The 21,838-nt window shown below is 41.1% G+C and overlaps 1 protein-coding gene across 1 annotated transcript; it reads right to left on the reverse strand.

Moving 5' to 3' along the window:
- Positions 1-1,195: 1,195 nt before the first annotated feature.
- ptchd4 (patched domain containing 4) lies at positions 1,196-15,488 on the reverse strand (the record flags this gene model as incomplete). Its single annotated transcript, XM_080833421.1, has 3 exons — positions 1,196-2,859; positions 12,903-13,380; positions 14,889-15,488. 3 exons carry the CDS (start codon positions 15,486-15,488, stop codon positions 1,196-1,198), a joined length of 2,742 nt encoding a protein of 913 aa, XP_080689547.1.
- Positions 15,489-21,838: the final 6,350 nt, after the last annotated feature.

Consider the following 21,838-nt stretch of genomic DNA (forward strand, 5'->3'; position numbering starts at 1 on the left):
TGAATTTGAATGGTATGAAAAGATTTGTTTCAGAATTATTGTTCCAGGTTTGAAAAGGTATCGATTGTGATGATTTAATGACACCCCCTCTTCAGTCATTTGTCTGCCATTTGAACTACATACCCTGAAACTTCTTATAATGGCCTGGGCCTAGTTTCCCGAACGCTAAAAAGGACTTGAAATCGGTCGTAAGAGGGATATTGCAGAACGGTTTCCCGACGCCGCACTTACGGCAATGATGAGTCTATGATGTCGCCAAAATCCACGTAGGCCGTTAAGATACGTCGTTATCGGGAAACGAGGCCCTGACCATGTGTTTACTTTAGGGACACATAATTTAACCCTAATTGAAGACCCTGGACTAACAACACTCACTCTTATTCACTCTTTGGCAAAGTTTGTCAAGCAAGTCAATAGTTAAGTCAATCCACTCCTTTAGCAATGATGAGCTGAGCTGGCCTCCATGCTGTTCTTGGAGCAGCACCAGATGATGCTGTAGACGGATGGGATGTAGACCGTTTGGGAAGAATATAATTGCCCTGCTTATGTGGCTATCATAAATGTTAATATCATATTTATCAAGAAAATACAAGCCAAGGCCACTCTTTCCTTTCTCTTTTTGGCTACATCCAACCTGGATAATGACTTTAAATGATGTCCCTGCTTGTTAAAGGAAAACGTAACCAATGGTATTGACACTTTCCTTTTTAGAGATTGGTTCAGTAAGTGGGTAGGACATTCAGCTATTATAATTACAATATTATTGGAGACCGGCCATTGTTAGAATTTGACAACACTTTCTTTACATACTACAGCTGCCAGCCCTAATGGATGAGGAGGCACTATCCTATGCATGGTTAATTTGGCGTCTGCCTCACACAGAATACTGAATAGTTAAGACCATTAAGTACTAAACTAAATATTGCTTTTTCAACAGGTTCCAAAAGGACAGCAACACAGCTACGTTACATTCACTATGCAGAACAGGAACTAGATTGTGTCCAGACATTATACACTGCTCTGGAGAATGTAGTGCACAATGGAAAATGTTTACTTCGGTCAGCATAGCTGTTTTTGCATGTTGAGCGCCATCTTTGCCTTACAGAGCAAGAAGCTCTAGCAACCATGGGCTTATGGAGCTGTGGGCTTCTTGTTGTACAGGACATGTCCCCTGTCACTCATCTGTTTTGGATCTTCAGACGTTGGTCACATGGTCGGGATTCTCCCTGACTTCGATGCATTCCATCTCTTCCCTTTCCCTTTCCCGCTCTCTTTCCCGCTCTCGCTCTTTTCGTTTTGCACGTTTCTTTTTCTTATGCCTTTTTTTTGATGGAGGAAAAAATGTCAAAAACACAGGCAAGATAACAAAACAATGCAGCACTGTAATACCAGCAGTCAGCAGAGAGCACTTGAACAGTGAATAGGTCAGGTTTGAAGGCACAAACAGCAGGGGAAACATCCCAATTACAAAACAACACGCATTTTGCAAAATGGCTGCTCCATGCTCCTCTAGTGATATCTTGATGCACTGAGTCCTCGTGTGCTCAGTGGCGAGTACAAAAGTGTAAAGATGGGGTGCACAGTGATCCATGGCAAAGTTGAGAGTGTAAATAAGGCACAGTATAGATATGCTGTCCATGTCTACGTTCCATAGAGTCATTAAACCAAGCACTCCCAGCTCCACAGAAGTGACTGTCAAAATCAACCAAAAATTCCCCAATGGATTAATGACCAGGAAGAAAGTGAGGATGAGTATGGTTAAAACACTGAAACATGATGTTAGGATAGGTGCGATGACGGATGAGCTGTAGCGGTCCATAAACACGAATGTGGGGTTGAACACTATGAACTTGATGCTGTTGATGAGAGAGAGTGGGCGCAATCTCTCAAGAAGTTCCACAACTTCCTCCCGTGTCTTTTCAGTTGTCCGTGCCACCAAATACATTCTGGAGGCAATTATGTCATACTCATCCCCATTTTTAGAGAAAATAATATCGTCTGTGAAATGCTGATATTCTGGGCTCCTAAGAAAAGAAGTTTTAAGGATGTTTATGAAATCACTTTTGGTTGATGCACTCACATTCACCACCCTCAAATAATGAAAGTAATTGTCAATCCATGAAATTGTATTGAATCCATAGCCAAGGGTTTTGAGGTGGTCTTGAACAGAAGAGTTCCAGTATTCTATGGGCTCATAAATGTAGAATCCTATCACAGGGCTGTAATTGCTGAAATACTTCTGCTGTGTAAGGGCGTATGACACACTAGGTGAATCACTGGCGAGAAGGTTTACAATGTTAGATCCATCACTGATTTGTAAACATCCCATAAAAGAAAAGGAGGCATAAATTAGGTAGAGGATGACTACAAATGGTTTTACATAAGTATTAGTTATCCACTCCGTGTAGTGCTCTCGTAGAAAGTGCTGAATGAAATGGTTCTGATAGGGGACAGTGTCGTGGTGTGTGACGTGGTCGTGTCCATCACTCATCATGGTCTTGAACCATGCAGGCTGCCGGTCCAGGTACTCTATTGATGGAATCTTGCAGCAAAACACACTGTGGTATCGGTTCTGCTCCAATTGTCCTGCAAATACTAAGCAAGAACCAAAAAAGGAGAACACGTAGAAGTAGTTCACCAAAATGGCCACACACATACTCTGGCAGAAGATCTTCACAGACTCAATATTGGTGAAAGGACTGGCACCCATTCCAAACGTGATGATGTAGAGAGAACTAGTCATGGTATAGCACACCATTACATCAGCAAAGGCATCAGCAACTCTCTCCTTGAATGGCAGATTCTCTCTGGTTCTTCTCCAGCCAGCCAGGAGTTCAAATATTCCCTTAGTTCCATGCCCTGCAAAAAGAAGAAAGACAAATATTAGTCAAGCGGGTTTCAGATCAAGAACCTCTACATTTGTCAAAGGTTTGTAAAAGGTAGCATGATGATTCTTTGCATAGACATTCGTAGGGATATTTAGTTGGTAAGTATTTGTATTTGTAATACCAGGAAGCCCATGTCAACAGATAACATCAGAAATAAATACCAAATAATAATGTACCAACATACTGTGTTACACTGCCTCACATAGACACAAGTGTGGTGTGAATTTGTCAGCATGTCAAGACAATTGTATTATGATCTAGTTACCATCATGTATTAAAGCCCTCCTAAAGTGTAGCCTACTTTTAAACCACTGTTGTAAAATATAAATCGTGTTTTAAGACTCCCTAATGGACAGTGTGCACGTGTATTTGTTGACAACCTGAAGGTTATGGAACCAGCAATGACAACGGCAGAAGCATGTAGACTGACAAGGTAGAGTTGTATCACAGGATTTTACGCAAATATGGCATTGTTTTATTTATCGAGATGAACGCTAACATAACCAAACAAATTCAAATAAAAAGAATGACTAATTTCACGTTCTCAGCCCATATACATTGTTTTTTAAGTGTTTGAATGTGGAGCTTATGTAATCTAATCAAACGTTGTTAGCTACTACATGCTTAATATACACCGGACAGGAGATTATCGAAGACTAATCAAACTTTTGACGTGAGATTCATTGATTTGGATGCTAGCCTAAAACAGGACAGGTTGATGGGCTTGGGCATCTGGTAAAACTACACATTTCCACGAAACAAACAACATTTCCTTCATATTTGACATTGGCAGGGATGATGAAAAACTAGTGAGAGATGACAACTTTCGAACACAGCCAAACAACAAGCAACGCAACACAAGACAAGACATAGCAAGACAGCTAATAAGTTATTGTAACAATATACCTATTGGCAGCCCAACAGTAAGAAGGCCAGCTTGACATCTGACTTGCATCCTTTTGTAACTTTTAGCTCTCATCAACGACTAAAAGCCAATCCGAGACTGTCTCTCTTTTGGTTAAACTCTCTTTTTCTCTTACTTTGACAATAAAAAAAAAATAAGATTTATTTTTGGGCTTTATGCTTTTAATCAGGTAGGATAGTGAAGGTTTTGACAGGAAATGAGCTGGAGAGAAAAGGTGGGGAGTGGGATAAGGAAATGACCGCAGGACGGATTCGAACCTAGGTCCCTGTGGGCGTTCAAGCCTGTTCATGGTTGGGGCTGCAAACTTGATCAGTACTGAACAGCAACCTACTTTTTTAAACTGGCATTAGCATGTTAACTATTCATGTAGAACAGGGTATCAATAGGGGGGGAAAAAATTCAATAGTTTTTCTTAAATTTAGACTCAGGTGGATGTTCTCGGGGAAGCAGAGTTAATTCAGCTATACAGCCAGGGAAATAGGTCAATACACACAAACAGGGCAGACTAACAAAAAATGGGGTGACGCTCAGAAGTAAAACAGGAATGAACAAACTACACTTAAATATGCTAATTAGAACGAAATGTTCGCTTGACTCAAACTAACGATCTTGTGAGGAAAGCCATATTCTCATAATGGACTATAAACAGATGACTGTTTTACCAGGCTCTCTTCCTAATGCCTTGAGGTAGAAATAAGTCCGGACACCTAGTGCTTACAATCAGTGTTTGCAATGGTAGTGCATTCCAAAATGGAAAATATGGGGGTGTTGCCTCCCTCCTTCCCAGACTCAAAGCTCACAAGGGTTGCCAGGTTGAGGACATTGAACCTACACAAAGGAGTGAAAGACAAGCTCAACATCAAACATTGACAATGGCAAGCGACGAGGAGTCCTACTCTATAAGGAGATCAGCAAATATACGTATACTTTGCAGTGTTCCTTTTGTTTGAAAATCAAAAACCAGCTCATATGAATGTTTTATACCCTGTGAGTTGGGGTTACTTCTTACCCCGATAATGATAACATATTGTTTAATCTAACAGATAACGTATAAATCCCTTCTCGTCTATTTTGGAGTAGTAGTATACTGTTCCTCCTTGTTGCAGGCCGATGTAGATCTCGGCTATGAAGTGCCCTCACCAGTGTCAATTGAAGCCAGTGAGGGCTGATCAGGTGCCGCTGACACGAGAGGCAGAGGGCGGAGAGGATGAGCTAGAGAGAGGAGGAGAAGGAGAAAAGAGTGCCGGTCCTAGTGGTGCAAGAGGCAGATAATCTAGAGGAAGAGCAACAGAGTTGCAAGTGAGTGTGCAGGTCCTGCATACCTGTCAAGTTAACATGATTTATGCCAGTGGGGTCACTGGTTGAAATCCGTGAAAATCTGTGAGCCATCCCCACCGCCGCACATACACACGGAAGACAACACCTGAAAGCATATTGTTACATTTGCGAAGCATTTCGTAAACAGGTCTGATTTGCCTCGAGATAAGTTGTTCTGTGATGCTGAATATTGAAACTTTGTTGACTATAGTAGCCTAAAACGTAGCAGCCTACACAGACATAGTAAGCCACAAAGTGCGAACATGGCAGGCTCTCACTTGCACAGCAGTCTAATGGGATTCTGTGAGTACATGAGACATGAGAAGAGTCTCATGGATAAATTAAGCTCTGCTCCGGGCACGCCCCCTTTAGCTCACAAACTCTCTCCAAACATGCACATTCACCAGCTGCACTCCGACAATCACACAAACACCTGTCTTACTCTCTAGCCTCACTCACCTGCACCGTGTTCATAGTCACGTTAGTATTAATCATGCACACCTGCGTCCTTAAGCACTTGCACCACGTTCACAGTCAGGTAAGGACTTGTCATTTCACACCTACATCTGCGATCACCTGCACCCCGTTTGCACTCAGATAATTAGTAACCACCCACACCTGTCACAGCACTTTATATACCCCACACTCTGTGCACTCGGTGTTGGTTATTGTTTGGTGTCACGCACTTCCACGGATACACAAACCGCAGAATTCCCACAGCCTGACTCTCAGCCTAAAATATCGCTATCCCCATCATAGTTCGTATTGGTTTTGACATTCGCCTTTGTTTCTGTTTTGTATGCCCTCAGTGTTTAAGTTTAGTTGTTCTCTTACCGAGTGTGACTCGTGTTTTGTTTGCCGCAACGGCGCTTATGGTTTATAGTTTTGTTTGCATAGAGGTTGCCTCTCAGAGTTCTTTTCTGCGTGCTTGATCACAAGCTTTCTTAGTTATCAGCAGAGCCACAAGCCTGCGCCCCTCCTCGGGTTGAGCCTGTATGCCCAGCATCTACGTGTCTGCATCCTGTGGTCTGTTCTGTGTGTCCCTGGCTGTCTTCATCTGTAAATAAACCTTGTTAACCCGAATTCCATCTCGGAGTCTGTTCGATCCGTGACAATAGGGATGATAGTGAGTGCTCTATTTGGAAATTAGTACCCGTTCAACATTGATGGTAATTTTTGTATGACCAAAACAGAATTCAGGTTTAATCTTGTACAGTGATGCGCATCGAGGGAGAGGGACAGAGGTTTCACTCAGAGCTTCACCTAAAAATCTTCTAATCATCTAATTCTAATTAATCTGTGCATTTATCTGTTGATGCTCGAGTTTAATAAAGGCAGGCTATTCATCAAAAACGTACGTAAATGTGTCAGTAGTATGAACAGTTCAGACATAGGCTCAGTGGGGCTCGGTTGGAGTTTGGCCAAAATATTTGAATTGCTGTTGGGCTCGTGCCGGGCTCGGGCACTACGCTGTTGGATGCGGGTCGGGCTCGGACAGACAAATGCGGCTGATCCACACTCTTTAACGTAATAGGAACAGATAGGGAATGAAACAGGAAATGTGAGATTCTGGAAATTATGGCGTTAGTGGACCAATCACAGCCAGTGGCGGTGGGTCAATACAGGGCGCTGGGGCGCCGCCCACCCTACAATTTTGAGATGAAAAAAAAAAAAAAAATGACATGTCAAAAAACATTATATATCAAATAATTTAATAAGAAATGTACTGTTTTAAAGCGTTAAATGTGTGCCGGAGACCGTAAGCCCCTGTCAAAAACCACTTAAATGTGACCAAATATAATATATTGCCATTCGTTATCACTGAGAGAGAAGCCACACCTCCCTGTGGGCGCCGGCCAAGTGGAAGTCTATGGAAGCCAAAAAAAGGGGCAGGAACATTTGAGCAAGGACAGCTTCTCATTGGCGGATGACAGTTCGAGCCATGGGCGCACTTCACTTGTGCCCCTAGCCAATGACAGGGTTTCTTATATGATCGTGACTGGACTTTGTCAAATCAAAGACCTTTTGTTATTCCCTCACATCTCATTTAAATATCACATATCTACCGGAGCACCATAGCTAGCAGAGGATTTGAATATGAGAGTATAGTGACTGAAAACTCCGTAGTATCTATTCGTGGAACGCCTTTTAATCGACGGTCAGATGTTGATAAGAAGAGACTAAAAGACATGGGACCAGAATGTATGGATTTAAGCACTGACCACGGGAAGACGTACCTCGACCGGAGCTGGTTAGCGGGCTGTTCAGTGAGTAATGCTTGTAGCGACGCTACTAGCTTAACTACATTTGACAGTAGCTTGGCAGTAACGTTGCTATTTACAAAACCAAGTAACTTTTCAGTAGCTAAGCTCTTTTATTGATCAAGTTGCTCAGTAGTGTCCTCGAAAGCTAATGTATCCTGGACCTTTGTAATGTTCATACATTCCCTGTATCCATCAAACAGACAAATTAAGCAGGACGTCACTTTAGTCAAGGTGAAAAGCTAGGTATGGTAATTTCAGTACAACAGACGCTGCTCATGCATTTAGAATGAATTAATTTTAAATGGGTAGTTTGCATGCATCTAGACAACCGGATAACTAGAATGCTGTGGATATTCAGATACAGCTAGAGATGATGAAAGTTAAAATAAAATAAAAAATAAAGTACAAATGCACGAAATAGAAGAAAGATGAAGGGAGGCGGAGGTCTTCTGCATTAATTCGTTTTCATCTGAGTCCACAGCCATACCTTCAAAAGAACGTCAAGACGAGACGAGTGAAACTAAATTTGTTTTCAAAAGCCTTTATAATCCAAAGAAAAAGTTCCTGTCAACACAACACAAACATACGAACACACATTCAGGTGATTTAATTTCATTTAGCGTTTTTATCTGACTGACAGTTGTGTTGATCACTAAAATTGCATTGACTTGGCATGCAGTTTGTTTAACTGAAAGTAGCTACTAATGTATCAAACTACTTTTGACAGGTTTTTGTAACTTAGCTTGCTACTTCTTTATGTATGGTAGCTTCTGTGTAGTGAAGCTGAATGTATTGTAGAGTAGCTGATAGCTTAGCTCACTACAAATATCAAGAAGCTTGCCCATCACTGCAAATATTCTACACAAAGCCTGTTAACCGCACCGCCCAACTGCGCCCCCCCTCAAAAAAAATTCACCAGCCGCCACTGATCACAGCCAAGGGGTATCCGTAGGCTATCCGAAATTCGGACTGATAGTCAGGAAAATCAGGAGGTGCACGTCGAGCTCTACGAGGGCTCAGAGAGGGCGTTCCACCTCCGAGAAGGCGTTCCCATGTGTCCGTCTCCGTGAAAAGGAGAAGTATAAATTATAATAAAAGAAGTCCAAATAAAAGCAACAGTTACTCTGAACACTAAATTCTGATTCTTCCAGCGCCAGCTCAGGAAGTACAACCTGCCTCAGGAGCTGCTGATCAAGTTTTACACTGCAGTCATTGAGTCTGTTCTCTGCACATCGATCACTGTCTGGTTTGGATCGGCCACTAAACTGGACAGGAACAGACTACAACGGACAGTCAGGTCCGCAAATGATCATTGGTGCCGACCTGCCCACCATCCAGGACCTGTACACCACCAGAGCCAGGAAACGGGCAGGGAAAAAAATCTGTCTCTCTTTTTCTCTGCTTTTCCACATCTTCACAAAATCAAAATAAAAGTCCCTTCACACTTTCATCTCGATGAATGGATCTAAAATAATTCCTTTCCAATATGAAACATGGACACCTGTGACTGTACACAAAGTCTGAAATTGAAAAATGCTGTCAGATGGTGGCGCTGCACCAGAGTGACTTTGGGCATGTGGATTCATCATAGACACCATAACCCATTACCAGGGAAGTTTTAGCTGTATCAAGCAATGCATGATGAATTTATAACAGATTTATAACAGATTTTTGCCCTGCCCATTCTGGTGGTGCGCCTCTTGTCTCTCACTCCTGTGATGCTTTTCCATGGGCCACTTGGTGGATAACACCAAGTCAACGGGAAGGTAAATACAAGGTAGAACAGTTCACCGAACTGTTAGGAAAGGCAACGTAGTGTAAGGGGCATTGTGTTACTTCCTGGTATTACATGCACCGTACAAATAAAGCTTGATTTGATTTGATACGGCGTGTCTTGCAACTGTCACCAGCCAATTGGGCACTGTTGTACACCCTTACAAAGCTTATGATTAAAATCTCTGCATGTAGCCTACCAAACCTAACTAAATACTAAATAATATTCCCAAACACCTAGCCAGGCAGCCTCTCTCTCTCTCTCTCCCTCACCTTTCAAATCACATTGCTAATGGCTATAATAATACTGATAAAATAGCCATATTGCCAACTGTTAAATCTACTACCCAAAGTTATCTCATTATCTGTTTCTGAGATTGATGTCTACTTACAGAAATGTTCTCTATCCCTTAAAGAATGTTCCAATTGCTGATGGAAATGGATTCATTGCTCCTCACCCCAACTACTCCTCATCTACGCATATGGACAGCCAAACGCTACCCACTCATTCTGTTCTTTTTCTTTCCCTCCTAATTTAGATTCGCCATGAGATGCTGCTGTAGTCTCTCCACCTGGTTTACCTGTAGAAACCCTTGGCCAATTGCACCCACCGCCAACGCACTGTTGTACACTTACTCTACCCCATACCCTATGCTAGCATTTATATACAATATACATTATTGCCACCACTGAAATGTTTCTCTGTCCCTACATCCGTTACCCCTGTAACAGTAATCCTATAAGCACAGTGTATACCCACTATAATGGTCTTGCCTGTATCATGTATTTACCACCGGATGTCTACTGTATATTACGTACATCTACTAAATGCTGGCTGTGTACAACCCTTGTTGTTTCCCTTCCTCTTCTGCTACACAACCCTTCCCCTTCCCCCCTTCCTATCTCCACCCGGCCGACCTCAAGCAGATGGGTCCCCCCTTATGTGCCCTGGTTCTGCTTAAGGTTTCTTCCTGACTAACAGGGATTTTTTTCTTGCCCCTATTGCCATTGTGCTTGCACTAAGGGGGTTTAGGCTCTGGGCTCTGTAAAGCGCCTAGAGACAATTGTATTGGCGCTATATAAATAAAATTGAATTGAATTGAATTTCCTATTTGCGTTGTGAGACATATAAATTAATTGCTTGGGTGTTTCAACTGTAACATCTTGACATAACGTCTATGAAACCAGATCAACTTTTTAGGAGGAGAGTGTCAAAATGTAACACATGTCAAAACGTACGTTCCACATACAATATTAATTACATAATTTCACAAGACTTTAGATTCTCGACCATGATAACGTAACGCAGGCTAAATTCTGTATGCATGTGTAGCGAAGGGAGAGCGTAGTCACCACCACCCAGACTTGAACCCGGGTGGGTTGTACAGGGTGCCAAACATGCATTCTGACCGCAACACATGTGATGTATTATACAAAGTATGCAACATGGACAGTGGCACCTTTTTAGATCGTTTGACATACACGGGTTCACCCCATGTTTTATACTAAGTCCTCAGTTTTTATGTTGTCACCAGGGGGTCACAAGGGGGTCAGGGTTGGGAGGGTTAGCTTCAGCCAGTTAGCATCCAAATTGACTGCTGGCATCTTTAAAAAATGTGGGACCTTGGGGGCTCACTTCTGGCATAATTTCTACATACATGTATGTAAACATAATTCTCTCTCTCTCTCTCTCTCTCTCTCTCTCTGTCTCTATAAATATATATACACACACACATACAACTAATAAATAGTCTACTTAAAGTATATGATGTTTTGTACGCCTAATGTGTAAGGATGGCAGCACGTCATTCAATTAAATTAAGCCATTGCATGCAGTAGTTACAACATTTTTAATTTCACACGTTCAAAATCAAGACTTTATATTGTACAGAAAACAACACTAATTCTAGTTATAGGCGCTAATGTAGGATGATGTTTAACTTCCAGAGATATGCTAAAACTAAATTTCTTCACAACCAACATTATTTAATGATTTTGTTTTTTATTGTTTCCATATAGGATAATTTTATAGTATGGGCTAAAAGGCCTGGACACAACTCTCAGCAGGCAGTCTCCTTAATCACTTGACTAAAATCAAACAATGTGGTCAACATGCACCTGTGAGGAGGCTCATGCCCTACACACTGAACTAGCAGCTTTAAAGCCAGAAACATTCACCAGTCTGCACACACAACATACTGTTTTGTCCATTTTTAATGTGGCACATAATTGGCTTTTCATAGAAATTATGCCAGAAGTGACACCCATGGGACAACATGTTTAAAGATGTCTGTCAATTAGGTACTTTCTGGGCTGAAGTACCTAGCAAAGCATCGCCCAGTGAAATGAATAGGGGTGTTACTTCCTCCTTCTCTCCATATAATACCTCCATGGTTGTCACCACCATTTATTTCAGATTCTTCCTGCTTGCCTGAATATCTATAACACCCTCCTATTAAAATGTCCCCATCTAGTTTCACTCCCTCACACTTATTACAATCTAATACATATTATTCTGTTGGTGTCCCCACTGTGCAGCAAGATTTCTCAATTTAGATTTTTCTCTCCGCACTCTGCTATGCTTGACAACTCCTCACAACCATCCAGCATTTCAGTGAAATTCGTGCGCCATGGTCAGCAGGCGCCATGCTTGCCAAGGCCAGCTGTGAACAGTGAATTCTCCTAAGGGTAGCTTTGCTGTAGTTTAACTTCTTCCAGTGTGAAGTAATAGGTAACTTGCAAATCTATGCTTTCAAAGTAGTTTCCCCAACACTGACAGTATGTAGCCAACACATGTCCACCTATAATGCAAAAGGGTACTGTATTAAGGGTGGCTGTATGTTAATTCATCCACAGCGCCTTATTTACAAAATGTCAACTCACAAATGTGGCACTCATAAACAAAAAGGAAGTATGAAGAAAAGATGACATTATACGGGCAATGGAGCACATGGTTACTGTATGTTTCTAACACAAGACAGACATGCTGAAGCATCACCAGAGCAAGGGGAGACATTGCTGTTACTCTCTACCATTTAAGTCAACATGTGGTCTTGATCATGTACAGGAGCTACTACATTAGCTAGCTGGCTGGCCACTACAGAAGGCTATTCTTAACTTTGAGTGGTTATCTATCAAAAAGTGATTGTCAACAACTCATTATTTTAACATCTACTAATTTGGAAGTGATTAATATCAAAGCATCAGCTACTAATGTGATAGGGTTTCACATACAACTGTATTTTGAATGAGAGTCAAGAAAGCAAGGTTTTGAATATTCCTAGCTTGCTGTCAAGTTCAGTATTTTTACTTTAATTGGGATGGGGGAGTGGTCTATTGTAACACTTTTCATGCACGCCGGCCCTGCTTACACCACCACTGCAAGTCCGTGGTCAACCCTCTCCATCATAAACTAAATACCACCCCAGCCCCCTTCCAAACTCACGTTGGGGCTTCCTCAGTTTCAAAAGTGACAAGCCGCCACTGGTCATTACAATGATGCATTTGCCACCTAGTGTACTGAAGATGGTAAACACACCTTGTGACTTACGATTATGATGTGATGTCTAAGCCATACTCAGATTTATAGAAGTGATCCAATCATTTGGCTACCAAATAGCAGTGACATGATTAGGAAAACGTGATTAACAGCATTTTACATGACTCATCCTCTTCGATGAGTGTCAAACATCATAACCCTGTGCAATTGGAAGTATATTATTTGGAGACACTTACCCATGGCAAAGAATGGGATCCCGATTAGTGTAGAGTTAAACTTTCCATCAGAAATGAAAAAGATTCCTGTTGCAGTCACATTGGCAATGCAAATAGTCAAGACTCCAAGCAGACCAAGGAAGGGTTTTCCTCTCAGACAGTCTCTCATGGAGCTGGAGACGGTGGCTGCCAAAAGCACCAGGACAAGGCTGACCAGTACCTCACTCTTAGCAACCACTCCTGTTTTTTGGAAATCCCTCAAAAGGCTATAGGATGTGAGTGATTGGATATGCAGATCCTCACTCATAGTGGACAACCGGTGGATGAGTTTGCAGAATTCATTTTCCCACCTTTCAGCTATAACATCCTGCACTGGTGGCCCATTGTTGCGGAGGTAGTAAGTTATCTGTACAGCTCTGGCAAACTTCACCTGCTGGTCACGGCTGTTGGAAATTGACACACCACCAAGCTGATGTCCAATGAAAGACACCCGACCATCCTGGAATACAAACAGTGAACTAAATTAAATGTTATCATTCAAGTAAATTTGTGATATTTGTTTTTGTGGTTACCACTGGTGGGCAATTCAAAATAAAATTTAAAAAAAACACGTACCACAAACAATTTGGTGACAGCATTTATAACACATAATATTTTTACATATTATTATTAGCTGATTCATTTTCAACACTAAGACGCTATTTAGTATCTTAGAATACCTGATCTTGAACATTTTTCAAATCACTCCTACTGAATTGTGACCTGCAAGTTTATCATTAGCATCAAATTAATAATAGGCCTACAAATGACCTGACAATGACTTTGATTGTTTGCCTGCAGTAGGTTGTATAGTGTCCACTGCTCTGTGTTGGTAGCTAAAACTAGGTTGTGGTAAAACTTACAAAACCAAGACAGCTGTTTGCATAATGTAGATTGAGTCACGTGAAGGCATGAATATTTAGTGTGACTAAAAATCATCTTTACAAAAATAATTTCATATTCCCACATTAACATTGCAAATGCTACTGGATGGGCCAAAGTAGTTTTAAATGCTAACGACCTGAAAAGGTTATTTATATGAGGCTATGAAAATATATACCTGTATATAGCCTGTAGCCTAAGTGATGGGACTCAAAAACGGAATTTATGCATGTCGACTTCAACAAACTGGGGGAAGGGTGTGAAGGAATATAAATTACTTTGTTAATTTAAAGTCAGAAAGGGATATTATTGCGAAACACTTTAATGGTTGTAGAGGACTAGGAGCTCAAATAAAGACAAGGTGAGCTGACACACAACAAAATAGGCTAATGCAACATCAGTGCGAACGACGTCAGTGTCTCTCTTCTTAAATGGAACGAATTGATGGTGAGGGTAGACACAAATAGTGATGCTGTTTTTAATAATGGCCTATGATTAACTATCAACAACACCATTGCTGCTGCCTTTGTAGCCTGTTTGGTTGCACCACTCCAGCTAGACTATCATTTCTTTATTCAGTAAACCTGCGTTTTTGTCACGTCTTGACATATTCGGATACAGGCTAGGCCTACAAAAAACAGCCTATGTCGCCAAAATACAGTCAGATATAGATCGCGCACTCTACATCTGACAGCATAGCCCACTGTACACCTCTGTATGCGCCTTGGTGGTCTACTGAAGCCATGACCTGGATAATTAACAATTTCTGTGTGAGGGGCGCATATCAATGAAGCAAGCTTTCTTCCGCCTGAACTGAAGAACAGGCGATACAGTTAATTAACAACTCGAGTAGCCTTATCTATTCATCAGCCCAAATAGTCAGCTCTCGCAGGCTACACATTTTATGGCCCATGACCACAGTCAGTTTAGTTTGGCTCAAAAGAAGGCTAGGGATGTTTCCTCAACACCATTCATTCATTCATACAGCGTTAAAATTCCGGAATCTGTCAAATGCTGCGCCCCAGTAACCTAACCCAGACCGGGTGTTTTATGAATATGTAGCCGTGGATAATTAGCATGTCTTACCTTTAATGTTGTGTTTGGATAACTTAATGACACCTTAGACAATGTGCTATTTGATAGAATAGCGAATCGGATATCTTCGAGTATTGCAATAACATCATCCAAAAGACATCTCTTGTCCCGATGGCTCATGACACAAAGATGAGCGAAAGAATAGTTAAAACCCTTATAATTAACCCGCAAATCCAACACTTCCTTGTGAACTTGAAGGATCTGGTCAGCCAATTCCAGTACATTTCCGCTAGATTTTGAGTGCAGGATAATCCTGCCATATCTGCCGGGAGTGTGTAGGTCTGAATATAGCTTGTTTTTAGACTGGTCGATCGGGAAAAGACTGTTGGCAAGACTCCGTTCTATTTTAGCCAGGCTGTGCGTCGGAGCAACCAGGATCTCGAGGTCTTTTTCTGGCTTGAATCTGCTCAGGACAGTGGATCCGAATATGATAGTCAACACTGCGGGGACGGTGAGGAAAAATACAGGGTGTCTGCTAACAAATAACCCAAGCCAATAGAAAGAAGCTTTGAGCCCTCTGTGTATCACTTGCCGCAGCATCCTCCTCCAGATCCAGCTTGCTGATGCCCCGTTTTGTCCTGAGAAGCACATGTGACACGTGGCTCCGATGTCCAGTCAGTTAGTCCATTTGAAAATAGGCTATAGCCTAATGCACCTCGTACAGCACTGCGGAAATTATTTCAGGCAATTTGCTCGTTAATTTGATTTAAACCTGCCTCTCTTCTTTGAAGACACGCAAGCCTCACTTGTTCATGCTGCAATGGCAGATGCGGTTTTCCCAGGAGCCTCTGTAGCTAGTGCTAACTACTCTTACGCTTGCGTAGGATTTATGACTGTAACCATGTGCGGTGTCAAGGAAAGACGAGAAAATGCTGATGGAGGGGCTATATTAAGAACAGATGCAAGCCATGTAAGCTAGATCAAAAAATATTGTCATAACCTAAATTGCTACTTAACCCAATAATTCTGAAATAATTTCCCAGTAGGCTAGAACAAATTAATTGACCTAAGATGATTCACATTTGTCTTCTCTTAAGAGTTGTTGCAGCTCTCACTGTTTTCGTACTCTAAGTACCGTCACACAAAGCATTCGTTGCAGTTACAGTTGTCGTTAAAGTGATAGTGCTTGATCATAATTCATTATACTTTTCGTGAAATTCAGCAAAATTCTCCTCACGTCCCTTTAGCTGCTTGTCCAGTATCTTGGTTCTGTAACTGGGAAACAATGTTTCTCAGTAGCAGAGGGTATTTGATTGGATGTTGAGCTCAAATATCAACAACCTTTCAATTGGATCTACCTTTATCTCAGCTCACATAACTTCATCCAAGTTAAAGGAAAACATCTGGATTTTTTCAATCTGGTCCCTATTTGTATATCTTTTTGGTCCAAGCTTTTCCTAAAGACCATCGGTCCAGTATTGAGTTAGATCACTAAAACCGGCAACTGCCAAACGGCTATTCAATACAAGTCAAAGTAAACAGCTTGTTTTCACCACTGACAGGCTTGTAAATGTTATTAGAAGGGTCTGGCAACATGGAAAGGGTCCCTACAGAGATACAACTTTATCTTAATAAATGTACAGAAAACTGTTGGTGTTTTACCTGTCTCGATCTTCTGGGTTCTGATGTAGCACCCCACTCAGTATTTTCTCACCTTTCAAACTTGACTCTCCTCATCTTTCTCCATCTTTCTCTATCTCTCCTTTTTTAATGTCAATATATGAAGCCAGGCATTTCACTCCATCCCTCTCTCTTTTCCCACCATCTGACACTCAGCCACCACTATGAATACCTTAGCAACACCCTAGCAACCAGCCTAGCAACCACTTCACATACCTTAGCCACCACCATGTCTACCCTATTAACACCGTAGCAATCACCTCAAATACCCTAGCAACACCCTACCAACCACTACCATAGCGACACCCTCGTTACTACCTTAGCAACCACACAAACCACCATAGCAACACCTTACCAACCAGCATAACTACCCTAGTGACAACCAGTAACAACCTTAGCAACCACCTAAACCGCCATATCAACATCTCAGCAACCACCATAACTTTCGTAGCGAGACTCTAACAACAATCATAGCAAAAAAAACAACTATACCCTATTAACACTATCTTTCTCTTTCCATCACAATTTAGCAACCACGCTGATTACCATAGCGACACCCTAGCAACCACCATAGCAACAACCTCAACTACCATACCAAGACCCATGCAATCACATTGACTAACAAAGCAAAACCTTAGGAAACTGCCATATTTACCCTACCACCATAGCAACTACCTCAAGTACCATACAAACCCCCTAGCCACCACTACCATAGTGAAAACCTTGCACCACTACCATAGTGGCACCTTACCAATCACCTTAGCAACTACTTTAACCACCATAACAACACTTTACCACCCCCCACAACTACCATAGTGTCACCACCATAGCAACTGTGATGATTATAGTGTTTTATGTCTGACCACTAGGTGCCAGTAATGCTAATTCAATATTTGATAATGCTATAAACAGAAGGCAGTACAAATATCTGTAGATAGTATACCATAGCAACAACATTGACTACTACTGTATATTTGATCCCTGGTAACCACTCTTGCAACTACCCTATCAACAACTATCACCACAAAATAAATCTGGTGTCTCTGTGACTCCCTGACAGGATACTGCTTGGCATTCAATGTATATACAGCCAAAGAGAGGGGTCTAGCAGATTATCTTGGTTTGGGATACAGGGTAGTTATAGACCTAATTCAATTCAATTTTATTTATATAGCGCCCTAACAATAAAATTGCCTCTAGGCGCTTTACCGAGCCCAGAGCCTGAATCCCCTGGCAATAGGGGCAAGAAAAAACTCCCTGTTAGGCAGGAAGAAACCTTAAGCAGAACCACGGCACATAAGGGGGGACCCATCTGCTTGAGGTCGGCCGGGTGAAGATAGGAAGGGGGAGGGTTGTGGCAGAAGGGGAAGGGAAACAACAGGGGTTGTTCACAGCCAGCAATTGGTAGATGTACGTAGTATATATACAGACATCCGGTGGTAAATACATGATACAGGCAAGACCAGTTTAGTGGGTATACACTGTGCTCATAGGGTTACTGTTACAGGGATGTAGGGACAGAGAAACATTTCAGTGGTGGCAATAATGTATATTGTATATAAATGCTAGCATAGGGTATGGGGTAGAGTAAGTATGTGGGTGCAATTGGCCGAGGGTTTCTAAAGGTAGAGAGACTACAGCAGCATCCCATGGCTGAGATAGTCTAGAAGGGAAAGAAAAGGAACAGAGTGAGTGGGTAGAGTTCGTCTGTCCATATGCGTAGATGAGGAGTGGTTGGGGTGAGGAGCAATGTATCCACTTCCATCAGCAATTGGAACAACATCAATTTCAAAAAAGCAATAATGACAGACTACCTTTACAAACACAACCATGTGTATAAAGACACTTGTTTTTCTTCAATTCACTTAGTGAGAAACCAGCTGAGGGCCAATACCTACTACTTTGGAACCATACGACCCAACAAAAAATGTGTCTCCAAAGATATTTGCAACGGTGAATGCATATATTGTGTGGGTAACTCTTCAGAGGACTCTGCCCGAAAATAGAAAGCAGTTTTCTTTGAAATCGTTAAGAATTAAACTTGTGCACTGGAGTGGAAAGGGCGGTAACTCCTAACTTCATAGCAGGTCACTCCATTGTTAAGTTTGAAGGGCGTAAAAGTGGCTGTATGGATTACATTAGGAATCGCTGTAGAGCATAATCTGGGAGATGAGTGGAGACTTCATTTGGGTGCTCCACATGATGTGTGCCGCTGTGTGCAACAGGGTCTTGCTTTCATGAATTTCACGGAATGTTGTTGCCAACATGTAGCCATACAGTGCCTTGCATAAGTATTCACCCCCTTGGATGTTTTACCCTTTTATTGCTTTTATAAATCAATCATGGTCAATAAAAATACTTTTTTTTTTTTTTTTACAAAAAAGCCCTCATTAATGTAAAAGTGGAAACAGATTTCTACACAATAATGTCAATTCAAAAAAATATGTAATGTAAAATAAGTGATTGCATAAGTATTCACCTCCTTTAAAGTCACTGTGCAGCGAATGTGACTGAAGTGATTGTAGTATAACAACCTCTGTGTCAGGAAGGTTGATTTACTGTTTTATGAGTATTAAGTTACACCATGAAGACAAAAGAACACTCCAAGCAACTCAGAGAAAAGTTTATTGAAAAGTATTAGCATTGCTGTCACCCACGTCAGCTTTCTTTGTGGAGAGAGTCTTTATGGGGACTGGAATAGTAAGTGGAGCTCTGAATATTTTGCTTGAGGGATGCTCCAAGTGTCTTTAGAGTAAGGCAACTCCTAAGTGTTCAGGGATGTCTGGGTAGGTTGCATTGGTTTTAATTAGTGCTGTCAAACGATTAAAATATTTAATCGCGATTAATCGCATTTTTGTCATAGTTAACTCAAAATGAATCGCGATTAAATTAATCAAAATTAATCGCGATCGCAAATTTGTATCTATTCTAAATGTCCCTTCAATAATTTTTTATATTTTTTTATTTTATTTTAATGCTCTTATCAACATGGAAAAGTGGATTGGCTTGCTTTAAGCAATGTTTTATTTTATTGAAAAACAACATTGCCAATCAGGGCGGTACAAAATAAAATTATAAAGTGCACATTTAAGATAAACAAGGACTCAGCCTATAGTGCAGTTAATCCATGGCTTAATATTAGTTTTTTTTCAAATTTGCTGTGAACATAGAAGTCAGGCCTTTTATTTAAAAAACAATAAACCGTAACAGTTAGGTTACCAATAAAAGGTAAGCCAACTACTTCTGTGCTTTCAACCAGCTGCCTGTTGACATTTTCAGACAACAGTGAAGCTCGCTTCTTTTGCACAACACAACTTTAAAGGTAAACTTTCTATTCAGAAGCTTTTTATCATCAATTTCGCCGTATCGCGCTCATCATTCACTCAAACGTGACGTTAGCCTATTACACAGTTTGGGAGGGCAAAAAGAACGTTCATCTTAAAAAAAATTTTTTTTTTTTTTTTTTTTTTTTACAACGCGTTAATCGCGCGATAAAAAAATGAACGGCGTTAAAATGGGTTCGCGTTAACGCCGTTAATAACGCGTTAAACTGACAGCACTAGTTTTAATAGGGAAATTTGTAGAATAATTATAGAATTATGGCCAATAATGGTCAGTGCCCTCAAAATTAAACCTGAACAATTAAAATTAAACGCTCAAAGCAACAATGTTTTGTTTACGTTAGTGACTTGTCAAAACTGATGTATGCTGCTCAACACAAACATGGACTCACAAAACTGGTTATATAGGATGCCAATTATCAGTTAGTCTATGTGGTGTGTACATCTATCACAAACAGATAATGTTAGTATGAAAGTAATTTGTAATGTTAGCACGGAAGGTGTTTACCCCTACATAAGCACCACCCCTCATTTTAACTGTCTAAGGTCTATATCCCTCGTCCGGGATATTTGTATTTTTTTTGTCAAAAAAAATGTTAAGCTCCGCGAGTTTTCGTCTTAGAGACATAAAAAGAAGCACTTTGTCAGGGGAATAGATGATGTGTTGCACTTTCTAGTATCTGAGTGGGGTTTCTGCTGCTAAGGACCCACCCATTAGCAAATTACAGCTATTCATATGATAAGGGGATGGTGATTCAGTGATCTCCATTGGGTCATGGTGTTGCAAGATTCACTCCGGGGGTTTTGGGCCACAAAGACATTATAGGGCCATTAGGATATTGCCTTTGTCTTTGCGAGAGGTGTCACAGGTTTGTTCACACCAACTCATCAATATGCATTTGTAGGGGCACAGATTTAGGAATGGCACAGGACACTCTGAAATTATAAATATGTGGTAGTGAAACAAGACATACTTTCTGAATGCTAAACTAACATGTGTTTAGCCAACACCTATGTTTACAAGGCTCAGAAATAAAAAGTCTTGTGAATAAATCTTTACAATGTGTTTTTGTACAAAGTCTGAGCACCTCTGAAACCAGGTTTTTCCAAGGGTATGTTTACATTTGGTTTAAACTAAACTTTTTTTTACTACATTCCTTTTACTTACATGATATTATTGCTGAGGTCTTCTAGAATAGAATCATATATTCCATTTGTGCATCAATGTTTTTAGTTAAGCAAAATGTACAAAAACATCAAGGCATGTCAGACAACTTAGAAAAGTCTAAAAGGCCTTGGACCTAAAGGCCTCGATATACTTCTGCATCCCTCTCCGTCCTCGGAAAAAAAAATGGGCGGGCGGGGGCAAGCGGTTGATTCAGAAAAATGTGAAAGTACTGGTCGGCCACATACTACTCCGACGGCTATGCGTCCTGAAACCTATTCAACGCCGGCGCGCTGGGTGGGGTAACGACTGTTTGTTGAGGCCGTAGCTACTCTCACTACCTCTTTGTTGGAAGTCACTGATTGTTTTTCCTCCCTCCTCCCATTTGTCTCTGACCTGACATGTATGCCACCTCGGACTTTTCGAGCAGGTGTCGTCTCATGGGCCTTGGAGACGCTTAGTTGTAACATTCATGTCGAATGCTATATATTCACTTGAGAAGGCAAATGTATCTCCATCGTGGTGGTATTTTTGTGTGAAAAACATAGTAGCGTAAGCGATCTATAACAAAACGATATGCTTATCTTACATACAATATAGAACCTATAAAAAAAAACGGTTAAATAAAATGAATACATTAATTTTGGGGGGTATTTTTGTCAAATGCAGATTTGCAATGATTTCTGGGTAGCCCAGGTGTATTTTTAGCAGACCGCGACAAAAAAAACGAAAAGTTGACTCCAAAGATCTCGAATTTAAGACAGAGTGGACTGACAAGTAAGTAGGCTATGCATTTGTGCTGCTTGTGGGCAGGA

Source organism: Sprattus sprattus (assembly GCF_963457725.1).
Source record: "Sprattus sprattus genome assembly, chromosome: 2".
Classification (NCBI taxonomy): Eukaryota; Metazoa; Chordata; class Actinopteri; order Clupeiformes; family Clupeidae; genus Sprattus; species Sprattus sprattus.